This window comes from Malania oleifera, chromosome 12 (assembly GCF_029873635.1).
Source record: "Malania oleifera isolate guangnan ecotype guangnan chromosome 12, ASM2987363v1, whole genome shotgun sequence".
In the NCBI taxonomy this organism is placed as follows: domain Eukaryota; kingdom Viridiplantae; phylum Streptophyta; class Magnoliopsida; order Santalales; family Ximeniaceae; genus Malania; species Malania oleifera.
The window spans coordinates 62,287,521-62,308,039 of record NC_080428.1 but is presented as its reverse complement, the minus strand read 5'-3'; the positions used below and the strand labels follow the sequence as shown (position 1 = coordinate 62,308,039).

The window sequence follows — 20,519 nt, the reverse complement described above, 5'->3', positions numbered from 1 at the left end:
AGCTTAGCAGGTCACAATCCACCTGGACCCGTGGGTACCAGGGATATATCAAAACATACAGCAGAAGCCCTAGTAGCAGAAAACATACAATAAAGTACATCTCAATACCAGATATATTACAATATACCAGAGTTGCTACAATCACCGTATCTCAGAATATACATCCCAAAAATCATATCTAGAGACATTTTTCCTAAAATCTAACAGTCCCTACAAAACTTACCCTTCACAGAGGGCAGATAAACAACACTAATTCTGAGGGGCCTTTCCCGCTCTCTTATCCGGGGCTCCTGAAAAGTTTATAAGATTAAGGGGTGAGACACCTCTTAGTAAGGGAAATAAACTAATACCAGTGTGTGGCAACATGAGTATTCCGTGTTCTACATATACCATACATATCATATTTAGTACTGTATATCAAATCTGGGAAAACATATGTATATCAAAACATGGTAGAACATACTGCATTTTCATAAACACTTCTCATTTTATATCATAATAATAATAACATAAAAACATCCTTGGTAGGTTAGCTGACCATTGTCATGTATTACCCCCACATGACTGGGTTGTGTGGCCCGAAGGCGGGACCCCACAATGGTTGGCCGACCACTGCCAGGTCAATAGTCTAGTCTGTAGGTCCAATGGGTCTGCCAGACCTGGTCCGTACACCAGGGGAGATAATAGCACACTTCTTGAAAAATAACCACATCGACCATCCAATCTCACACCACTCCGTACAACGGCGTTAATATAGATATCATGATCACGAAGACCATAGACACATAGCAATGGTACAGTGCAAGTGCTAACCTAAACCAAGCCAACCAGGTTCTGATATCATATACATATATAAAACTGTGATACATAAATATCTCATATCATTAATTACCAAACCAATCATATCAATTTGCACATACACGTATATCATGAAAATCATCTGCTCGTACGCTGGTATTACACATTTTATTATAGTTCGGCCCGTATGCCGGCAAATCATAGCTTAACCCGTACGTTGGCAAATCATATCCACATAGCACGACCCGTACGCCGGCAAATCATAGCACAGCCCGTACGCTGGCAAATCACAGTCACATAGCACGGCCTGTACGCCGGCAAAACATGTAAAAATCTCTGCCCGTATGCCGGTTTTCCATCGTAAAAATCCATATCATCCACATTCCCAGAAAACAGTATTTCACAACATTTTATACTTATGTCACACAAACAGATTTTCACATATTCGACCATACAATCATTTTTATCGTATTTTGAAAATATAAAACATATATATAAATATATACATGTTCCGCAAATCAGATGCTAAATATATATACATACGTTTTCTCAAAACAAACTAGCTTAGTTTATCCCCTTACCTGATTCCAATCATCCCTGCTCCCGCAGGGTTCCTAAGTCAACACCCTGAAAATGGAAATTTCCAGTATTAAAGTTCAGTATTTCTAAGCATATAATACTTTCCTCAACTGTCAAAAACCCAAATATTGAGTAGAAAGTTTTTACCCAAAAGTATTCAAGTCTAACAACTGAGGGATTCCCTGACCAATACCCCAAAACTGAAAACCCCCAGTATTAAACTTCAGTATTTTCATGCGCACAACATTTCTTATAACTGACGCAAGACCAAATATGACTTAAAAAGCCTTACCTCAACTCTGGGATGATTTACAACTAACTTTCACCAACGATCCGCTTCGGCAGATTTGGAGAGAATTTCCCCACGAGTGTCGTGGTGACTTTGGATTGTCAATTCGGCGAAGATCTGGCCCGAAATCGACGAAAGAAAGAGGGAGAACCGAAGGGGGAGAGAGAGAGAGGATGAAGATACCTTAATTAGGAAGTTAAAATTTGGATTTCCCATATTTATAGAACAGGGAATTTCATCGATGAGCCCGTCCTTCGTCGACGAGTCCTTCACAAATTTCGTCGACGAAATCCACCCCTTGTCGACGAAATTCAGTCGGCTCAAAAACCCCTCTCGGTATTTTATCGTCGATGAGTTCTCTTAAGCCTTCGTCGACGAAGTTGACGGCCTCCTTCTGTTTTCGGTCTTCATTTCCTTCTCTTTATTATTTAAATACCATTCTAAATTCGGGTCTTTACAAGTAAAGTGATTCCAAAAAAATAATTAAATAAAAAATAATTAATTAATTAATCAAATTAAAAAAATGTAATTAAAATTTATTTTTATTTTTATTAATAAAATATATTATTATTATTATTATTATTCCTAAATCTGGAAGCTTCAAGAATACTTTGAGAGAGAGAGAGAGCTGCCCCCCTTTTCTTCTTCTTTCTTCTTTTTCTTCTTCTTCTTTTTTGCTTGCATGCAGACATTTTCTCTCTCCTCTCATTCTCTCTCCCTCTCTCCTCGATTTCGTGATGAATTTTCGCCCGATCGAAAATCGAAAGATACCGCTGGACTCCATTTTTCGCTACCGTCATTTCTACCGGAGCAGATTAGTGGTAGGAGCGGCGTAGACGTATCTCCTAGGGTTAGCCAATTTCCCTTTTTTCTTTAATTTCTTGCAAATTATAAGTCCGATTGACAAACGGATACCACCACAGGAATCTAGGGATGATTCTCTACAAGTCTAGCATGACAAAATTCTCGTGGGGTTATCGTGGGCAAAACCCCAAATTTGGGGTATGAGGGTTATTAAGGAGTTTATTTTTAATTAATTAGTATTAATTTAGAAATGCTAAAATGTTGAGCATTTGGGGTTGAAGTAGGATTTTCGAAATTTAGGGTCCGGGTGAGCGTTGCGGGTGTAATTTTGGGACCCGCAAGCAAAATTCATAAAATTAAGTGGGGCTGTTAAATGTTAGTTTAAATATTAATTTGGGGTATATGGAGTTTAGGGAATGTTAGTTGAGTATTGTTTTGGGGGAAAAGAGTTAATTAACTTAGGAAAAATGTGAATTTTAGGATTTGAGTTTCGGGCGCCAAGGGCATAGAATCTGGGTGTTAACGAGTCTCTCAGTAAGTCAGGTAAGAGGAATAAATTATAGCAGTATTTTTAGAATTACTGTTTAAATTAATATGTGAAAATGTACTTATGGTATTTTGTCTGAAAATTATTACGATATAAATATCAGATAAATTGTGTGGCATTTGAGTGATTTTAAATTATGATATTTTGGAGTGTGAAAATAATATGTTATGAATATTAGATGAAAACTCTGTGGCACATGACATGTGTTGAAAAATGTGAAATATAACGATGGGTATTTTATAAGAAAATATTAAAATGAGAATGATTGATGTGATTAGTGGAAAATAATAAAATGTGATATTTATATGTGAGTGGAAATTATTTGCATAAGAAATGAGTTTGTACAAATTATTGATATGAGTATTTTGGGAAAATGTGAAAATACGTGAAATATGATATATATTATTACGAGATGATGAAATGTGCACAGAAAATAATGAGAATATTTATGTTGAACTAAATTGTGATATACTGAAATATGATTGATAAAATGCCAATACCGCATAATGATTGCGGGTATGTGGCAGTGAACCCTGACGGATGGTTATGATATTGAGCACGGTACCATTGCTAGTGGTGTTAGTGCAACCACACAGACTCTTGGAGCGTGTGGCGTGACAGTCGACTGAGCCATTTTGTAGGGTTGTTAGGCCCCCTAAGTCCGGATCAGGGTTATAGGCCGGCCAGTCGTACTACAGACGTGATATGTGATATGATATTTAATCTAACCAAGTCAGCCAACCGCGGTTAGATCCAGCCTTCGGTCCGCACAACCTTGATCATAGGGGGAAGCATGACGTGGATAGAAAGATCCTTAGAGTGGCCATGAGTTACAGACGCGATGTTGGTATTTGATACCAAGGATATTCATGAGCCGGAAAGTAAAATGAAAATGGAAAGTGAAAGAATGATAAAATTGGCTAAAATGATAAATGAAAGAAAGAATGGAAATTAAGAAATAAAGAATGATAAAATTGAGAAATGGAACCATGTGAGTTAATAATATAAATAATTGAGGCGAAGTGAAACTCTTCGCTCGAGGGCTTATTGAGTAAGATGAGTGTCCTAATATGTATCAGATGTGGCCATATCTGGTTGCATAACGTGTTAGGGCAGAGGGAAGCTACCTGTATGGGCGGGTAACCTTCCCTATTCTCAGGAGTTTCGCGGTAAATATGTGTTGGAAATTATTGAATATAAGAAATAGTTTTAAAGCTTATAAAAGCTTGTGTTGTATATCTATATGATTATGAGAATGTGTATATCAGTGTATTTTCTCAAATGAAATAATGATTTGAAAAGTAAAGTGTATTATAACTGAACTCGTATGACCACACACTGTAAATAATTTATTTCTTCTTATTAAGATGTGTCTCACCTAAATTATCTAAAATTTTCAGGGAACATGGATAGACTAGGTGATAGATCTCTGTGATCATAGGGAGTTGGGACCCTGACACACAGGATGAGTTTTTGGATTAAGGAGTGTGTAATTTCCCCTAGAGTTAAGTAGTTTTTGAGTTTGTGATAATGATGTATATGTGTGTATGTAAATACTCTGAATATTGTATTCTGAATGATATATATATACAGTCTTCCGCTGTTAGGTTTTATAAATAAAATGACTTTTTACTTGATATCCAATGCGGGTTGGGTCGTACGAATGATAGTAGGATTGTTGACGTAACCGATTTGTGAATGTTATGGATGACGTGTGATTATTTATTTATTATTGAGAAAAAAAATTATACGAAAATCAGGGCGTTACACATTGGGTTTCCACATTCATGTAACTACCACAATTGGTGCAAGCTGCACACATAATGACTTTTCCTTGAATGATTCGTGATCCCTTTTGTTAGAGTTAGTTTCAAAACTTTATTTTTTGTAGGGGTAAAGAGTACGATGTTTATTTTTTAATACTTTTGAAAAACTTACTTGGCAATAATAAAATTGTCTCATATTATACTTGAGTCGAACCTTCCCATCTCTTAAAAAAGTAATATATTCAAAGACATATCATATTAATATTTATATTGGTGGGGGCACATGAGAAGAAATATGTGTGCAACACAATCACATGGTCTTAGAAGAATAGTTTGACATTTATTATTGTTCAAATAACTTATAGTTAGGTAGTATCGAGGGAAAAGAGGTAAACATTTTTTCTCTTTTTCTCTCTTACGCACACATACAAACAAACACGAGTATGCAGAAGGAAAAGGCACGTATAAAAAAGGTAAGAGTTTTTTGTCTAATTCGATCAAGCCAAGCTTACCAGAGAAAAAGAAAACCTAAGATTATACATGTAAAAAAATATGAATAAAGTGGAAGTAAAAGTGCACTTTGTTCATACTTGATAGGAGAGAAAAAAAGTGAAGCAAGAGAAATGGCTGCTCTTTATTCAAGCACATGAAATATTTGCCTAACATGGGTTATAAGGAAAAAAATATGAAAGATAAAATAAGACTAGGTGAAGAAGTTTGACAAAAAAGTATATTTGTTTGTAATTGTTAAAAAGAGAAAGAATGAAGTTAGAACAATGAACTATTTTTATTTAGTCACAGTAAATCCAATTTTAAGAAAGATAACAAGGACAATTGCAAGTGATGTAATTTATAATACTACATTTTTTAAATTTTCTGTACAAAGTATTGAAATTTATGAAAAATATACTTAGAAAATGACGAGTTTCGCTTTTTTACTAGTTTTTTAAAGCAAACCAATCAAAGATAAAAAAAATTTATCTTCCCACTAATTTTGATCTCTCATCAAATAATGCTCGACAACTTTGTAACTTGCTTTATAAGTGAGCACCTTAAAATATTAGCGTATAATCTATCTTATTATAATTACCAACAAAGGTTAGTTGTGTTTTATCATGGTTGGTTTAGTAATTGTTTGCACAAAAAACTTATTCTACTTGCTTAATTAACCTCAAGAAGTATAAATGACTTCAAAGAAATAAAAATTGAATAAAATCAAATACTTTGAATGAAAGGCTGATATTGTCAAAATTAAGATATTTTCAAACAAATAATTAAAATAAAAACAAATCTTAAATGAATAAATAGAAACATATATTTATCTTACTTGAACAAACCAATAGAAAGCGGTCTCTCTATTTGCTCGTATGCGTTTATTATTGATGCATCGAAGTATGAAAACTTGTAAACCCAGTTACAACTGTAACTTGCATTCGAATTTAATGAATGGTATTTTTGAATTTGATGCAACTAAATTACAAGACCAATAATGATTTCTACTCTCCTTTCATACCTGTCATATTCTTATTTGCTACGTGTCAAAGTTGGACCTATTGAACTGCCTTCATTCCTGCTGTTCACAAATTAGATTGCAATTGAGAAGTTAGTTATTTATAAAAGTTTAACTTTATGTTGCGTGCACGATATTTATATTTTTCCTATAAATTAATGAGAGGAAATATAATTTTCAATTTGTTATTTCCCTTATTATTTAGAAAATATCACTTTTTCTTTCTTATGTTCAAAATTAAAAAACAAATTTTAATTAACAGAAAGAAAAAATTGTAAATTAATATTTCTTAATGTTACAAATAATAATTTTTTTTTTAAAAATCCCTCCCATAATAATATGCACTGTAACAAATTTTAAATTTAATACTTTAACTCCCCAAATTTAACCTAATGTTTTTGAATTTGAAAATTTCAATTTTAACCTAATAATTTGGTTGAAGATACATTTTGACAGTACAATGAGCCCCATAAAGATATTTATATGGGATCCTACTCTTCAAACCTTTCACCTTATTTAAAATTTTCATTTAGAAGAATCAAATAGACTAAATGCAGAAACGAAATCAAACTTTTTATATTGGTGTTAATTTAAACAATACATAAATTTTTTTAATTCACAGCGGCACAAAAATTTCTCTCTCTCTCTCTCTCTCTCTCTCTCTCTCTGTGGAAAAACAAGGCAAACTCTTGGCTTTGTCCAACAGCCAGCTAGTTGCAGCGGGGAGCAAAGAGTCTTCTTTGCTGACTCCTCTGTTCTCCCCTGTTCCCCACTTTCTCCTCCTGACCAAAGCAATCGCAAAGAAAAAACAAAGGAAGAAGCAACTTACGGCAATCAAAATTTCAATATCCCCATTTCCAAGTTTCCAACCTCTCTTCCTCTCTCTCTCTCTCCCAAAAGCAAACGCACGTCACGAGGGAAATGCGAGAAAAAAAGGGCCACAGACGTTGAAAGCAAAGTGCAAGAATCCCAACACCAGGAATCTCGTCGCCCAATTCTTCAAAAAGCCCCATTATCCAAACCCTAGCCCCCTCTTCCTTAGAGAGAGAAAGGGACAGAGATAGAGAGAGAGGCGGAAAGTGTATTGTATTCCTTAAAACCACTAAACCCCACTAAAGATCCCCTCCAATCTCGCTATCCCTTCTCACTCTCTCTCTACAGTGATATCTGTCGCCTTCAATTGCGACTTTCCACCACTTCTCTCTCTCTACACTTTGTTTTCTTTCTCTCTCTTTCTCTATATATAAGTTGGGGTTTTGGGGTACCCTGAGATGAGTGCGGTTTCGGGTGCTAAGGACTCTGGGGACGAGTCCGTGGCTGAGGCTGCCGAGGCGAACAAGGGTTCTGAGAAGGCTGAGCCGGGGGTTGCCGAGGAGGAGGCTGCGGAAAAGGCGGACGATCCTATGGAGGAGGACCCAGTCCGACCTGCCACCGTGTTCTGCATCAGGCTTAAGCAGCCAAGGTCCAATTTGCTGCACAAAATGAGCGTTCCCGAACTTTGTCGGAATTTCAGGTGATTTGGGCTTCGTTGAGCGTTTTTTAACTCCTTTGCGTGCAAAACTGAAGTGGGTTTTGCTTAATTTCTGAACTTTGATCGTCTCGGTTTTTTTGAGATGCCTCTCTTGGGAGTAAGTTCACGTGCTGCTTTGGTATTGGAAAATTGAAGTGTTGGGGCCTTGATATTTGTGAATTCTCATTATTGCTGCTGATTTTTTATTGGGCTAGTTTGAAAATTGTTTTTGAAGTTCTTTCTCGCACTGAAAACTTCTGATCAACTGGCAGAAAAATGGAAAATTGGAAAGCGATGTCTGGTGGCTTCGTTGTTTTTTTTTTATTTTTTTTTATTTTTTTATTTTTCAATACATTTTAGGCAACCTCACATCCATTTTCTCAATTCTTTAGTCGAGCTGGACAGGGCAGACAGATTGGGAATTGCCCTATATATTTTGGAAATGTGAGTGAAATTATATGGCAACTGCTCATTTAAATTGCAACAAGTCCAAGATGAAGAATATGGATAGAAGAAAGAAGAAACTCAAGTTGAGTAAACATTTACTTTCCTTATGTGGCTGGAGGTCTCTGAAATCTCCTCATAGCAATAGTGAAGAATGACTATTTGCTTTAATTACACGAGGCTGATATAATTTGTTCAAGTCTAATTTTGATAATTAAAAAAGTCCATTATGAAAACAAGAAAGAAAACAAGTTTGGGAGAATGAGGATCCTCCTCAAGAGTCTACTTTGTTCAAGTTCAATTTAGTTACCTCATTTCAACTGAACGTCAGTGCTTCTCTTCAACCAAACGTCAACAAATTCCGGGTTCTGAAGTAGTCTTGAAGATTGCTAATACAATGCGTATATACCCAGAGAGAGAGAGAGGGAGCCCTTTCATGACCTTGGAACAAGCTCAGAATCCAATGCATTCTGGAAATGAGATTTCTAAAAACTTGAATTCCATGAGTCCCTGACCTTTACAATGTGTTAACTGTTCACCATAAGATCCCTCAGTGTCGCACAACAGCACCGAGAACTGAACAGTTTACATAGTAGCAGTTAGTCAAAGAGCGAACTGGGCATGTGCTGGAAACAATGGAATGTTTAGTCAAGCACTTAGCAGGCACTCAGTTGGCGATCATTAGAACAGCAAAGATACCCATATGTGCAATTGTGCATTGAGATTACAATGGGATAATTCTTGGGTATTGGGTGATTGTGCTCTCAAACAATGCAAAATGACTTTCTTGTTTTTCAACGTGTTTTTTTTTTTTTTTTTGTGCTAGACATCTCGCTTTTCAGCGTTTATTTGTTCAAAGAAAAAGCAAGAGTGGCCTTGAAGTTTTATTCCTCATGCAGCTTTTTGGATTCTTTGGAAAGAAAGGGCTTGACAAGCTTTTGATGGTGAAGAAACATCTTCCATGACATGCAGGAGGGATCAGTCAAAACACTTCATATTTTGGGATAGGGATCCTCTTGTCCTAATGTTTTGGATTTTGTAATTTTGGTTTATGGTCTATACTTATGAGGGTAATTGATGACTTGTTTTTAGCATCTTTTGTTAATTGAAGATCCTTCAATTGGCATCCTTGAAACTATTTCTTATTTCTGACCAAAAAAAGGGAGTCTCTGTCAGTCTTTCTGTATTGCTTGTTCCTATGTGATTTGATATTCCTATAATAAGTGTGTATTGTGCTCATGTAACTTTTTTCTCCTTTCACTTTTTGTGATTTGTTTGATATTAAGTAAATGATATATTTATTGATGATAAAAAAATTTTAGTTGTTTCTTTTTAACATTTTAGAAACTTTTGTGCATTTAGTGCTTTCTATTCTAATATTCTGTTTCTTTGTTTTTTCAGTGCTGTTGCCTGGTGTGGGAAGCTGAATGCCATAGCATGTGCTTCGGAAACTTGTGCGAGAATTCCAAGGTTACCATATTGCATTTTCAAGCTTGCAGAACATTTCCTGTTACCTCTTTATGAAGTGATGGAAGTTTCCTCCAAGCATAATGATATGTATTGCATTGACAGGACAATGTTCTTTCGATGGAACTTGAGTGTTACTCACATATGACTAAAGTTTTCACGGTCATTGTTTTCTTCTTGTAGTTCTAATGCAAATCCACCATTTTGGATCCCTATACATATTGTGATCCCAGAACGGCCAACCGAGTGTGCAGTATTTAATGTTATTGCAGGTAATTTGAGCACTTGTTATTTGTTGCATTTATTTCATTTTTGTTTTAAAATACTTGATGTTGCAAGAAAATTTGCATCATAAACAGTATGTTAAGTGTTACTTCTTTTTCCTTCCACTATTGTATCATTTGGTAAGGGAGCCTTGGCGCAACTGTAGAGTTGCCACTGTTTGACCTGGAGGTCATGGGTTTGAGGCATGAAAACAGCCTCTTGCAAAAATACAAGGTAAGGTTGCGCATTATAGACCTATCATGGTCTGCCCCTTCCTGGACCCCTTGCATATGCGGGAGTTTGTGCACTGGGTTGTCCTTTTTTTTCATTGTATCATTTGATGGTTAGATTTGAAAAACAGAAAGATTGATTGTTGACTAAACTGGATATTTTAACTTTTGACCTTTGTAAGGTGAGGAACCAACTTGCCATGACATTTGATTTACAAAAGGACGGCTGTGAGAGGAGGTGGTCACTGTTGCTGGTGGTTTATCACCAGCTCCACTAGATCTGGTGGTGGGTGGCCGTAGACGGTGGGAGGATGTAGATGCTGAGATTGTCGTTGTTGCCAACCATCTCTACCATAGAGGTTGGGTTTGTTGTCAGTCTTCGCAAGAGGTGATGGGTGGTGGTGGTGGGAGGATGGCTGTGGGGAGCATGGTTGTCAAATTGAGATTTGAATCATGAATCAAAATCCAAATTTCATGAATCGAGAATCAAATTGAATCATAAGATTTGGTGCAAAAATTGAAAAATCGATTCCTAATGACTTGCATATATGTGAAACAAGTAAAATAGTAATAAACATTGAAATTTCAACAAATATGGATCATCCATGTTGATGATTGGAATGACGCTTGCCTTCGAAGGAAGTTTTATAGATCTAAATCCTACCATCATACATATATTGATATTAAAATAAAAGTGGTCATATAAGCAAGATATACCATGATCTTAACCATTCCATCTCTATCAAGTATCAAGTTAGGCTAGTCTCTATGAAACTATAAGAGTTGTTAGGTGACTCAAAACTAAAGCACCAAGTCTAAGAGTTCAAGATACACTAAAAAGTAAGATTTAAAAAAAAAAAAAAGTTTTAAAAAAATTTTTAAAAATTGAAATTCATGCTTATGGTGTAACAAAAAATTCATGTGTTTGCTTTCATTAAGAAACAATAAGGAGAGGAAACAAGAAAAACCTAATGAAAAATTGAACTTTATGGATTTTAAGGGAATGAATCAATGAAAAACAATAAAAATTTGAACTTCATGGTGTTTAATAAGAAAAGAATATGAAAAGTCATTTTTAATGCATGTGCTTGCTCTAATAACTAAAACAAGAAGAAAAAGTAAATAAAAAACACAAACAAAACTTACTAAAATGTAGAAACTAATGACAATCAAATCTTTAAATCCAAAGGAGTGGAGAGGGCAAAGTGCGAACCAAAGGCTCACCCACCTAGTTGACTTTGGTTTTCTTCTCAAGAGAGGTTTCCTTCTTTAACTCTGATTCTCTTCTAATCTTATCTAGTGGCAGAAATAAGAGGTGCAGAATGAGAGGGTCGACAGACTTCTTTCATCCCTCTTGAAGGACAAAACTCATGTAAATAACAAATGGCCAGCATGAAAAGAAAAGGGTTTAAAAATCTTTAAGTCGGGTTTTAGAGGAGTTGCATCCAAATATAACGATTCGTATGATTCAATTCGATTCACCAATTGACCAGGTGAATTGTACGACTCACCTCGTTCACTGCCTTCTGAGATTCTCCCATGCGATTTGAACCAATTTATGCCTTTCTCGATACGAATTGTATGATTCGAAACAAGAATCGTACAATTCTAACAACTATGGTGGGGAGTATGAAGCCGTGGAGGATTGGTGGAAAGCGATTGTGAGTCTTAAGGGATGGATTGAATCACTGATTGAATAAGAGAATGTTCAGAAATGCAACCTGATTTCAAATAAAACTGGTCTTTTAATTTTGAAGCCTATTCAACGGAGCATTCAATTAAGAGGTTAATAAGATCAAGCAAACAACTCCTTAGATTTCCATGTTCAATTTTTCTGATCGGTGGAACATAAAAAGTTTGTATTACTAAGGCTTTGGAACATTCATTGCTAGTCTTAACCCACTGCTGTACCTTGTTACCAGCCGTTTTTTGTTCTATTCATTAAGAAATGTAGGAGTAGGAGTAAGAATGTTTGTATGCCTTTGTCTATATGCTTGTGGTTATTATGCTTTGACAAATAATGCCATAGTTTTTCAGTTATGAATTTAAACGACCATTTTACCAATCTGTTGTTTTTGAGGATTAACCACCGCAAAACAGGGCTGGAACCTAGAATGGAATTGCAATTCTGATCCGGATTCCCATTCCCAAGGTGTGCATAAATGAAGATGGAATGCGTTCTCCCATTCAATGGAATGGTGATTCCTTCTTCTACATGTGGGAATTATGGTTCGATTCTTGACTTGTTTTTTGAAAGACAATTAGAAACCTCACTAAATAAAATTTTTTCCTAAAAAAAGACAAGCTGACATTCTCACGACTAGGTGACTGCTAATAATAATAATAATAATAATAATGATAAAGAAGAAGAAGAAGAAGAAGCTGGGTGGGTAAACTGGAGGAGTGCTTCGGCATGCTGTGTGATTGTAGAACACCCCCAAAATTAAAAGGAAAGTTCTTTAAGGTGGCTATAAGACCAGCCATGTTCTATAGATCAGAATGTTGGGAAATCAAGAAACAACATATTCAAAAAGTAAAAGTTACCGAAATGCAAATCTTAAGGTGGATGAGTGGTATAGCACTAAAGGATAAATTAAGGAACCACAATAAGGTAGGCATAGCACCTGTAGAAGATAAGATAAGGGAAGGGTGACTTAGATGTTTTGGGCATTTTTAAAACTCAGGCCAAGCAGTGCACCTATGAGGAGAAGTGAGCTAGTTAGTGTTACTGGTAATGGAAGGGGTAGAGTTAGACCTAAAATAACATGGAATGAGAGAATGAAGAAGGATGTAATAGCTCTTAAGCTAGCTGAGAAAAATGCCCTCGGTTGTGTGAATTGGTGGAAAAGGATTCATGTAGCCTACCCCACCTAGTGGGGCTTAAGGCTTGTTGTTGTTGTAATAATAATAATTACAAGAATAGTAATTATTATTAAAAAAAAATAATGAAAGCAACAAAAATAATATAATTATCATGTAATAACAACAACAAAGCAGTGGTGACCAGAATGAAAAAAAATATTACTGCTGATTCTGAAAGATAACAAGACAATCTATACAAAAAATATCATTTATTATTATAAAAATATTATGATCCGATTAATGTAGAAATTTTTAATAATCGCAAAATGAATAAATTTGTAGTAAGGACATTCTTGAAAATTGACTTATTTTTTTTGTTCCATTCAACTGAAGAATACCATATTTGGGATAGGATTTGAAACTGCGATTCCTAGAGCCATTTTTTGTTACTTAGCAAAGTGTGAAATCCAGTGATCACATTCCAATAGTGATTCTATTCCTGCCTTCCCACTTCAATTCTTTTGCTACTTCAATTACATTCTGTGAACCAAACAGGGCTAAGATGGCTTTTCTTACCTGTGTTTCATTAGTTTACACACAACTGTTTTTCTTTTGCCATCTTTTGTGGTATTTAAAGCCACAACCACACTGAGAAGTCTAATGCGTTACCAATTCTTTTCTTTTTCACTTCTAATGATATTACTGTTATTGCATTTGAGGCTTTATCTGGGTCTTTTAGGCCTTGGAAATCCCCAGAATTTTGCTGTTGCTGTTATGTTGTCATTGTTCTTTAAAATAGTGATTATATGGATCAAAGTCCACCATGAGGTGCCAATACATTATTGCTCACTGAGTTTATAATTTTGCGAATGATGACCATTTTATTAAATGTCCTTGTGCAGATTCTCCTCGTGATTCTGTCCAGTTTATTGAATGGTCTCCATCTTCTTGCCCCCGTGCCTTACTAATAGCTAATTTCCATGGGAGAATAACTATCTGGTCTCAGGCTTCTCAAGTAAGCTAGTTTTACTGGACTGTTTTGTGTTAAAACGTTAAATAGCAGTTTTGCTTCTTTTGTATGTCTGCATTTACCCCTTGTTAAGGAGGCTTTTCTAGTGTTCAGCCAATTGTAATTTTTATTGGCAGTAAGTTGGTTCCTGTTGCCCCCTTGTTTTCTGACATTCTGGCATGGATTGAATAATTATTTCACTTATTTTGTCCCTTTCTTGGGGAAGTTGATTCAAAAAGTGTGTTCCATTCATTTAGGGGCCGGCTAATCTGGTACGAGATTCTAGTTGCTGGCAGCGGGAGCATGAATGGCGACAAGATATTGCGGTTGTTACAAAGTGGCTATCAGGGGTGTCTCCGGTATGATGTCACTGTTGTCATAGCATGCTTTGTACATTAATTTCATTGCTTGCATAATCATGCTGATGATGTTTTCATCCCTTGGAATGTAATTATAGTTGTTTGGTTAATTTTCCTCCAATTTTTATTATGTAATTGCTAACATTGTTCAATAAGTTGAAAAACCTAATCACAGTTATAGATCTCCCTCTCCTATTAATATTGTGTGCCACTTACATCACAATGACCATTTACCGTCACTATTCACGCTTACTAATACTAACTAACCAATAATACTCCCCCTCAAGCTGGAGCATAGATATAATGTGCTCCTAGTCCTAGCACAACAAATTGGTTTAATCCTAGGAAAGATTTAGTGAATAGTCAGCAATTCAGATAGTATGTATGTACTTCATATGAGTGGTTCAGGCTAAGCAGTTGAGCCTCTGCCCTCTAATCTAGTCGAGAAGAATTGAAGAAAAAGAAAAAATAAGCAAACCAACTGTTCAACCTGGTCAAGATTCTGAGAAGAAGAAGACAGCGACTTACCTAGTCTGTCTTCAAAGAAAAAAGAAGTTTCTTTGCCTTTGAAGAAATTTTGGCCCGGTTGAGAGTTGCTTGAGCCTTCAGTCCATGTCGATGCCTAGGGCTAGATCTTATGAGTAAATGGCCTGCAATGATTTTGTGCTTCTCACTCTTTTAATGACCAATGACCATATATCCATATCAAATCCATGGGCTGAGATTAAGAGAGACTAAAAAAACAGTGTGTAAGTTAACATGCACGAGGTGCACCTCAAGGAGCATCTCGCCTTGCTGTGCCTCTGAGCGCCTTGCAGTGCCTCTTATAGGTTGCCTCACCTTAGCCATCTTGAGGTGCTGGTCTGTTCACCTCTTTGTGCCTTGTGCTTAGGTCACGACGCTGCGAAAGGTTTATCTAGTGGATGACTTAGTTACTAGGAGATGGCTTACTTTCCAAGAAGTCTTCATTATCGTTGAGTATCAACCAATTAATCAAACCATTCTTGGCAGTAATTTGCTCATATTATTTGTTGGTGTATTAATGGGTTTGTATCTCAATATCCCAGTTCCATTTTAAAGATCTAGAATAAACTTCCTTTATGACAAAACTGTCCCCACATGAGAATTTGATACTTCTATACACAAGAAATATTTCAACGGTCCTAGATTTTTTAATCTGAAACTTTGCTTGTAGAAAATGCTTCAAGCTCTGCCCTCATTGGCATCACCCATAATCACTTATCATCCAATGCAAAAGGAGCAACATCCTACTTGAAGCATGACAATTAGAAGACAAAATGATCGGGAGCACACTGCAAAGACCAAACTAAAGCACAATTGCACTAAACTTGCCAAACCATGCTCTAGGAGATTGCTTTAGAACATATAAGAATTTCTTGAGATGACACACAAAGTTGGGTGGTTGCTCCTTATTGACCTTCTATTGAAGATTATATAAGAAAACATTCTTCACGTCTAACTAATATAAATACCAATGGTAAGTGGTGGCTAAGGATATAGAAAGCTGGATTGATTTATGTTTGGGTATTGGGGAGAAAGTGTTAGGGAAGACCTATGGTCTTAAATTTCCACGAAATTGTTGAAATTTCCGATTTCCGTCACCCTCGAAATCGAAATGACAGTCGATTTTCATTTTACATAATTTCCCTTGAAATTTCAATGAATCATCCGAAATTTATCGAAATCTCAAAATTATAGCAATACTTGTCGAAATTTTAACTATAAGATGAAATTTTCTCGGAATTTAAATGAAACTTTAGGAGTGAAGTGAAATTCCTCTCTTAATATGCTCAATTTTTTTATTGAAACAAAATGATTATTGTAACGACCCGGCCCTTTACACGGACTCAGGTGTCACTCACATACATCAAATACCTATACCTGTTCAAGATATGGAAACAACCCGCCCTAAACAGGGACATACGGGTGTAAAACATACATAATCATGATGTAAATGTCGCGGAAAAACATAAACATCCATTGGGATTACTACTAGCCTTATACCAGAGTTCACTAATACATCCATAATTTACATACATTCGGACTTAGAGTAATCGTCATATTACAACCCTCCAAAAAGGACTTTCATCAAGTTTAGTACAAAAATTTAGATGCTTACGTAAGCTAACCAAAATAACCTCCCTAGTCCTTTTATCTACTAGGACCGACGCACGGATGGACCTGAAAACAAAGGTTGTAAGATAGGGTGAGACACCTCTCAGTAAGGAAGAAGGAGTTACAACAGTGTGTGACTGCATACATGCATATTTTCATTCAACATCTGGAATATAAATCAAATATTTTCAATACAGTAATGCATCAGGTATATCATTATTCATATTACAAAATTCCCACATCTGTCTTTCGACCATTTAATGATTTATCAGATGACCAACAGCAAAATATCCCTATAACCAGTTTTACCCCGTGGCTCGGGTTGTGCACTGGTACTCGTCCAATGCCCTGTTCGTGCAGACACTGCCGAGTACCTACATACGATCCGACTGCCTCCATTGGCCCAATATCAGCCAATGGTTTCACCCTGCTAGCCGACCATCTTGGTACCCACATCGTTTAGTACGTGTGGTTGCACGTGTACATCTAGCTACGATATCGTGCCGTATCATATAACAGTAGTTTATTTCAACTCTGCAAAGAAAGTATTTTTCAACCCTCCCGGGACTCTCAAGCTGTGGTTCCGTGTATCATAAATTCAATTTATACAAATATGATTTTATCTCCCATAATCTATATCAATAGTATAGAAATAATTCCAGCGGGTTCAAATCGGCGTCTTTGCACCTGGTTTACCCCTCTTTGTTTACTGATGCGGCTCGGTGTATCACCAGCCTCTGTTTATCACATTGTCAGTATAACAAATTGAAATTTCATTCCCATATTCTATATCAGTAGTATAGAAAATACTTTATTTTTCATTTCAACATATATCACACAAGTTTAATACAAAAACCCGCTAAATGATAGAAATTCAATATACATAGTTTAACTAAATAAATAAAGGAATCGAGCCTCTCCTACTATAGTATAAACACAAATAACGATGTTTGTAAAATTTGGAGATCATACGTCGAAATCCTCGTTTTTACCAAAAACCGTGAAATCGTCAAATCGGCATTTCTACGCGGTAGAATTTCACAAATAAGCATTTAAATCATACATAATAACATAAACTAGTTTTTTAGCGGTTTAGTTTTCCAAAATAGCTGTTGTAATCAAGTTCCCCTTACCTTATATTCAAAATGAAACTTCGTACGAAAACGGTCCAAAACGACAACTCAAGATCCCGAAAACCTAAAACCACAGAACATAACCTTACTATGTTTTCTACTGCTATCCAAATATCCAATCAAAATTAGGATCAGATTCCTACCTCGATTCTTGGGAAAACCCGAAACTCTCCGAAACGACGATCCGATCCACTAAAAGTGTAGAGTTTTCTCTTCTGATCCACGCAGTACCCTCCGTTTTTGGAAACGGATGACGAACGGCGAAGGATCTTAGAGAGAGAGAGAGAGAAAATGAGAGAGAGAGAGAGAGAGAGAGAGAATGAAAGAGAATAAGAGAATTTATAGAATAAATCCTTGAGAGAGAGAGAGAGAGAGAGAGAGAGAGAGAGAGAGAGAATGAGAGAATGAGAGAATGAGAGAGGATAAGAGAATTTATAGAATAAATCTTTACTTAGCCCTTAAGTAATCTAAATAAATATCTCCTCCAAGATATTTATATATAAATATCTCAAAATATCTTCTCCAAAATATCTTCTTTTTTTTTTTTTTTTGTGTCGGGTTACTACAATTATTACCAGGGCTTTTGAAATTATATGAAAAAATATACTTATAACAACATTTTGTTGAACCATTCATGTCTAAAATATCATTTTTTGTAAAATAAATAATATTTAAATGATTTATGAATTTCATTTGTATTAACTGAGAATATGTTTAATGCACATTATTTTTAAAATATGTTTGATGCACATATTATATTACAACTTTTCCACCTCATATACAACATGGATGTTTTTAATTTGTAATATATTTGTCCTAAAACTTATATTATTATGTCTATTAATCATTTCTAAAGTTTCATAAAAGAATTCCATGCTTTACTACTAATTTCCATTATTTTTTCAAATTGAAATTGAAATTGACATCGAAATTGAAATTTCCATACTTTTGGAGCTTCGAAATTTGAGTCAAAATCGAAATTTAAGACCTTGGGAAGTCCAAAGCATGCACTTGAGTATACCTTTCAGCAACAAGACAAGCCTTTAGGCGAGCCACTGAGCCATTACGATTGACCTTCATGTTGTACACCTAGGCAACATCCAACTAGACTTCTTAACAGGAAAATGCACTTGTTCCTAAGTATCATTATCCTATAAAGCAAACGTATTTTCAACCTTGCGGCCTTCTAATAGAGTGGGATAAGGATTTCAAAATCGACTAAGGAAAGGAAACAACCAATAAAGTATTAACAAAAATAGCAATATGAGGGTGACAAAAGTCATAATAGACAAAATTAGACTTTGTATAGGCACATTTACCTTTTGCAATAGGAAGGTCATCATAAGTTGGAACATTTAATGAGGAAACAAAAGGCATAGCATTAGGATCTGGAGAGGGCTCTCCGCAAACGAGGATGATCTAGTTGGCTAGACAAATTAATTGAGATTCTTAGGAGGAGAATTGGGATGAGACAATATGTTGAAACTTAAAAGGTCAGGGAGAGGAAATGGCATTAAGCTTTGTAGGACTCAAGGAATTGTTATAGTATGGTATAGGTGTTGGAAATATAATGGAAGGGAAAATATTTAATAATAAAATTAATATTAAATAAAAATATGAATACTTATCAGAGGCGTGGAAGAACCACTGTCCTTAAATTCGATTTCGCACCTACTAAGAACATTTCTCGGTGCATATAGTCACTGCGCGTACAACCTCTAGGATTACTTAACTGACTCGGTTTTGTGTGAACTCACAAACACCAGAGCGATAGGAGATGTAGTGTCATTTAATTACCCAACAGAATATAAATCTCAAGAGAGAATAGAAGATAGAGTTGTTTTTAAGAAGAAAAACGTATATTGAAATGAAGCTGGATCATAGTTTATATAGGTAAAATTAAATATAACTTCCAGCATCATTAATAAGAAACTGTTAAAGTAGTTTTATATTTTGAAACGTTAAAACTAATATTTTGAAACGTTAAAACTAATATATTAAATTTAACGTATATTTAATTAAAATAAAAACCAATGACTGTTATATAATATTTATTAAACAAATATTTTTTTTTTTAATTTGAAACGTCCAACATTAATATCAACAATAGGCTCATAGAAGGTAATATCAGAGGAAAAGATGCAGAGTAGGACTATAATGATGATATCCCATTTGAGTACAAGAATAGCTTTAAAAAAATAACATTTGATAGCATGAGGATTCAACTTATCCACTCATGGAGATAATTAATGGACGAAGAACACACACCCAAATATATGAGGAGGTAGTAAGAACAAAGTAGCGTTTGGGAAAATGACCAAATATTGATTATTTTACCACAAAGGACAAGAGGATAACATTCTGTTAATAAGGAAGCAAGTAGTGAGCAGAAGATCAATCCAAAATACTTTTGGCACATTCATTTGATACAACAGGATATGAGTGACTTTGAGGAGCTGTCTGTTTTTCCTGGGTACAAGATGACTAATGAATCATGACAGATTTAGTCGTTTAGGTAGTGAATTGGGTTCTAGATATCACTATGAAGTATTTTGACGAGTAAATCAAATTGGCTCTTTATTAGAAAGCACAAAAAATATGAAATAACTCAGCAATCCTTTACTAATGTTTTTTTTTTATTTTTTATTTTATAATCAGTAAAGAAACTTTATTAGAGACAAATTGGGCATCCAGAATATGCCATTCAAGTACAGTGCAAACAAACTAAAAACAAAAATAAACACCAGTCACAGAAGTACATCCAGGAAATCAAGAAAAACAGGGAGGTTCCTCTTGTGCAACCTACAATGCCAACTAGAGATCATGGAAAACTAGCTGCCTTTAATGGGCTGCAAAGAAGAAGCCATCCCAT

The 20,519-nt window shown here is 35.4% G+C and overlaps 1 protein-coding gene and 1 long non-coding RNA gene across 2 annotated transcripts in view; one reads left to right on the top strand and one right to left on the bottom strand.

The window, feature by feature from the left end:
• Positions 1-7,020: 7,020 nt before the first annotated feature.
• Positions 7,021-20,519, top strand: part of LOC131145227 (mediator of RNA polymerase II transcription subunit 16) — a 33,889-nt gene continuing 20,390 nt past the window's right edge. Inside the window, exons 1-5 of the mRNA XM_058094373.1 lie at positions 7,021-7,806; positions 9,649-9,717; positions 9,898-9,986; positions 13,913-14,025; positions 14,277-14,378. Of these exons, the coding sequence (XP_057950356.1) occupies positions 7,565-7,806; positions 9,649-9,717; positions 9,898-9,986; positions 13,913-14,025; positions 14,277-14,378 (615 nt within the window). The 5' untranslated portion in view covers positions 7,021-7,564. The remainder of the gene's footprint in view (positions 7,807-9,648; positions 9,718-9,897; positions 9,987-13,912; positions 14,026-14,276; positions 14,379-20,519) is intronic.
• LOC131145228 (uncharacterized) lies at positions 16,357-18,054 on the bottom strand. Its single transcript, XR_009134024.1, has 3 exons — positions 17,791-18,054; positions 17,648-17,711; positions 16,357-16,580 (listed from the first exon to the last, which is right to left on the bottom strand). It is a non-coding gene; the product is annotated as an uncharacterized LOC131145228 (long non-coding RNA).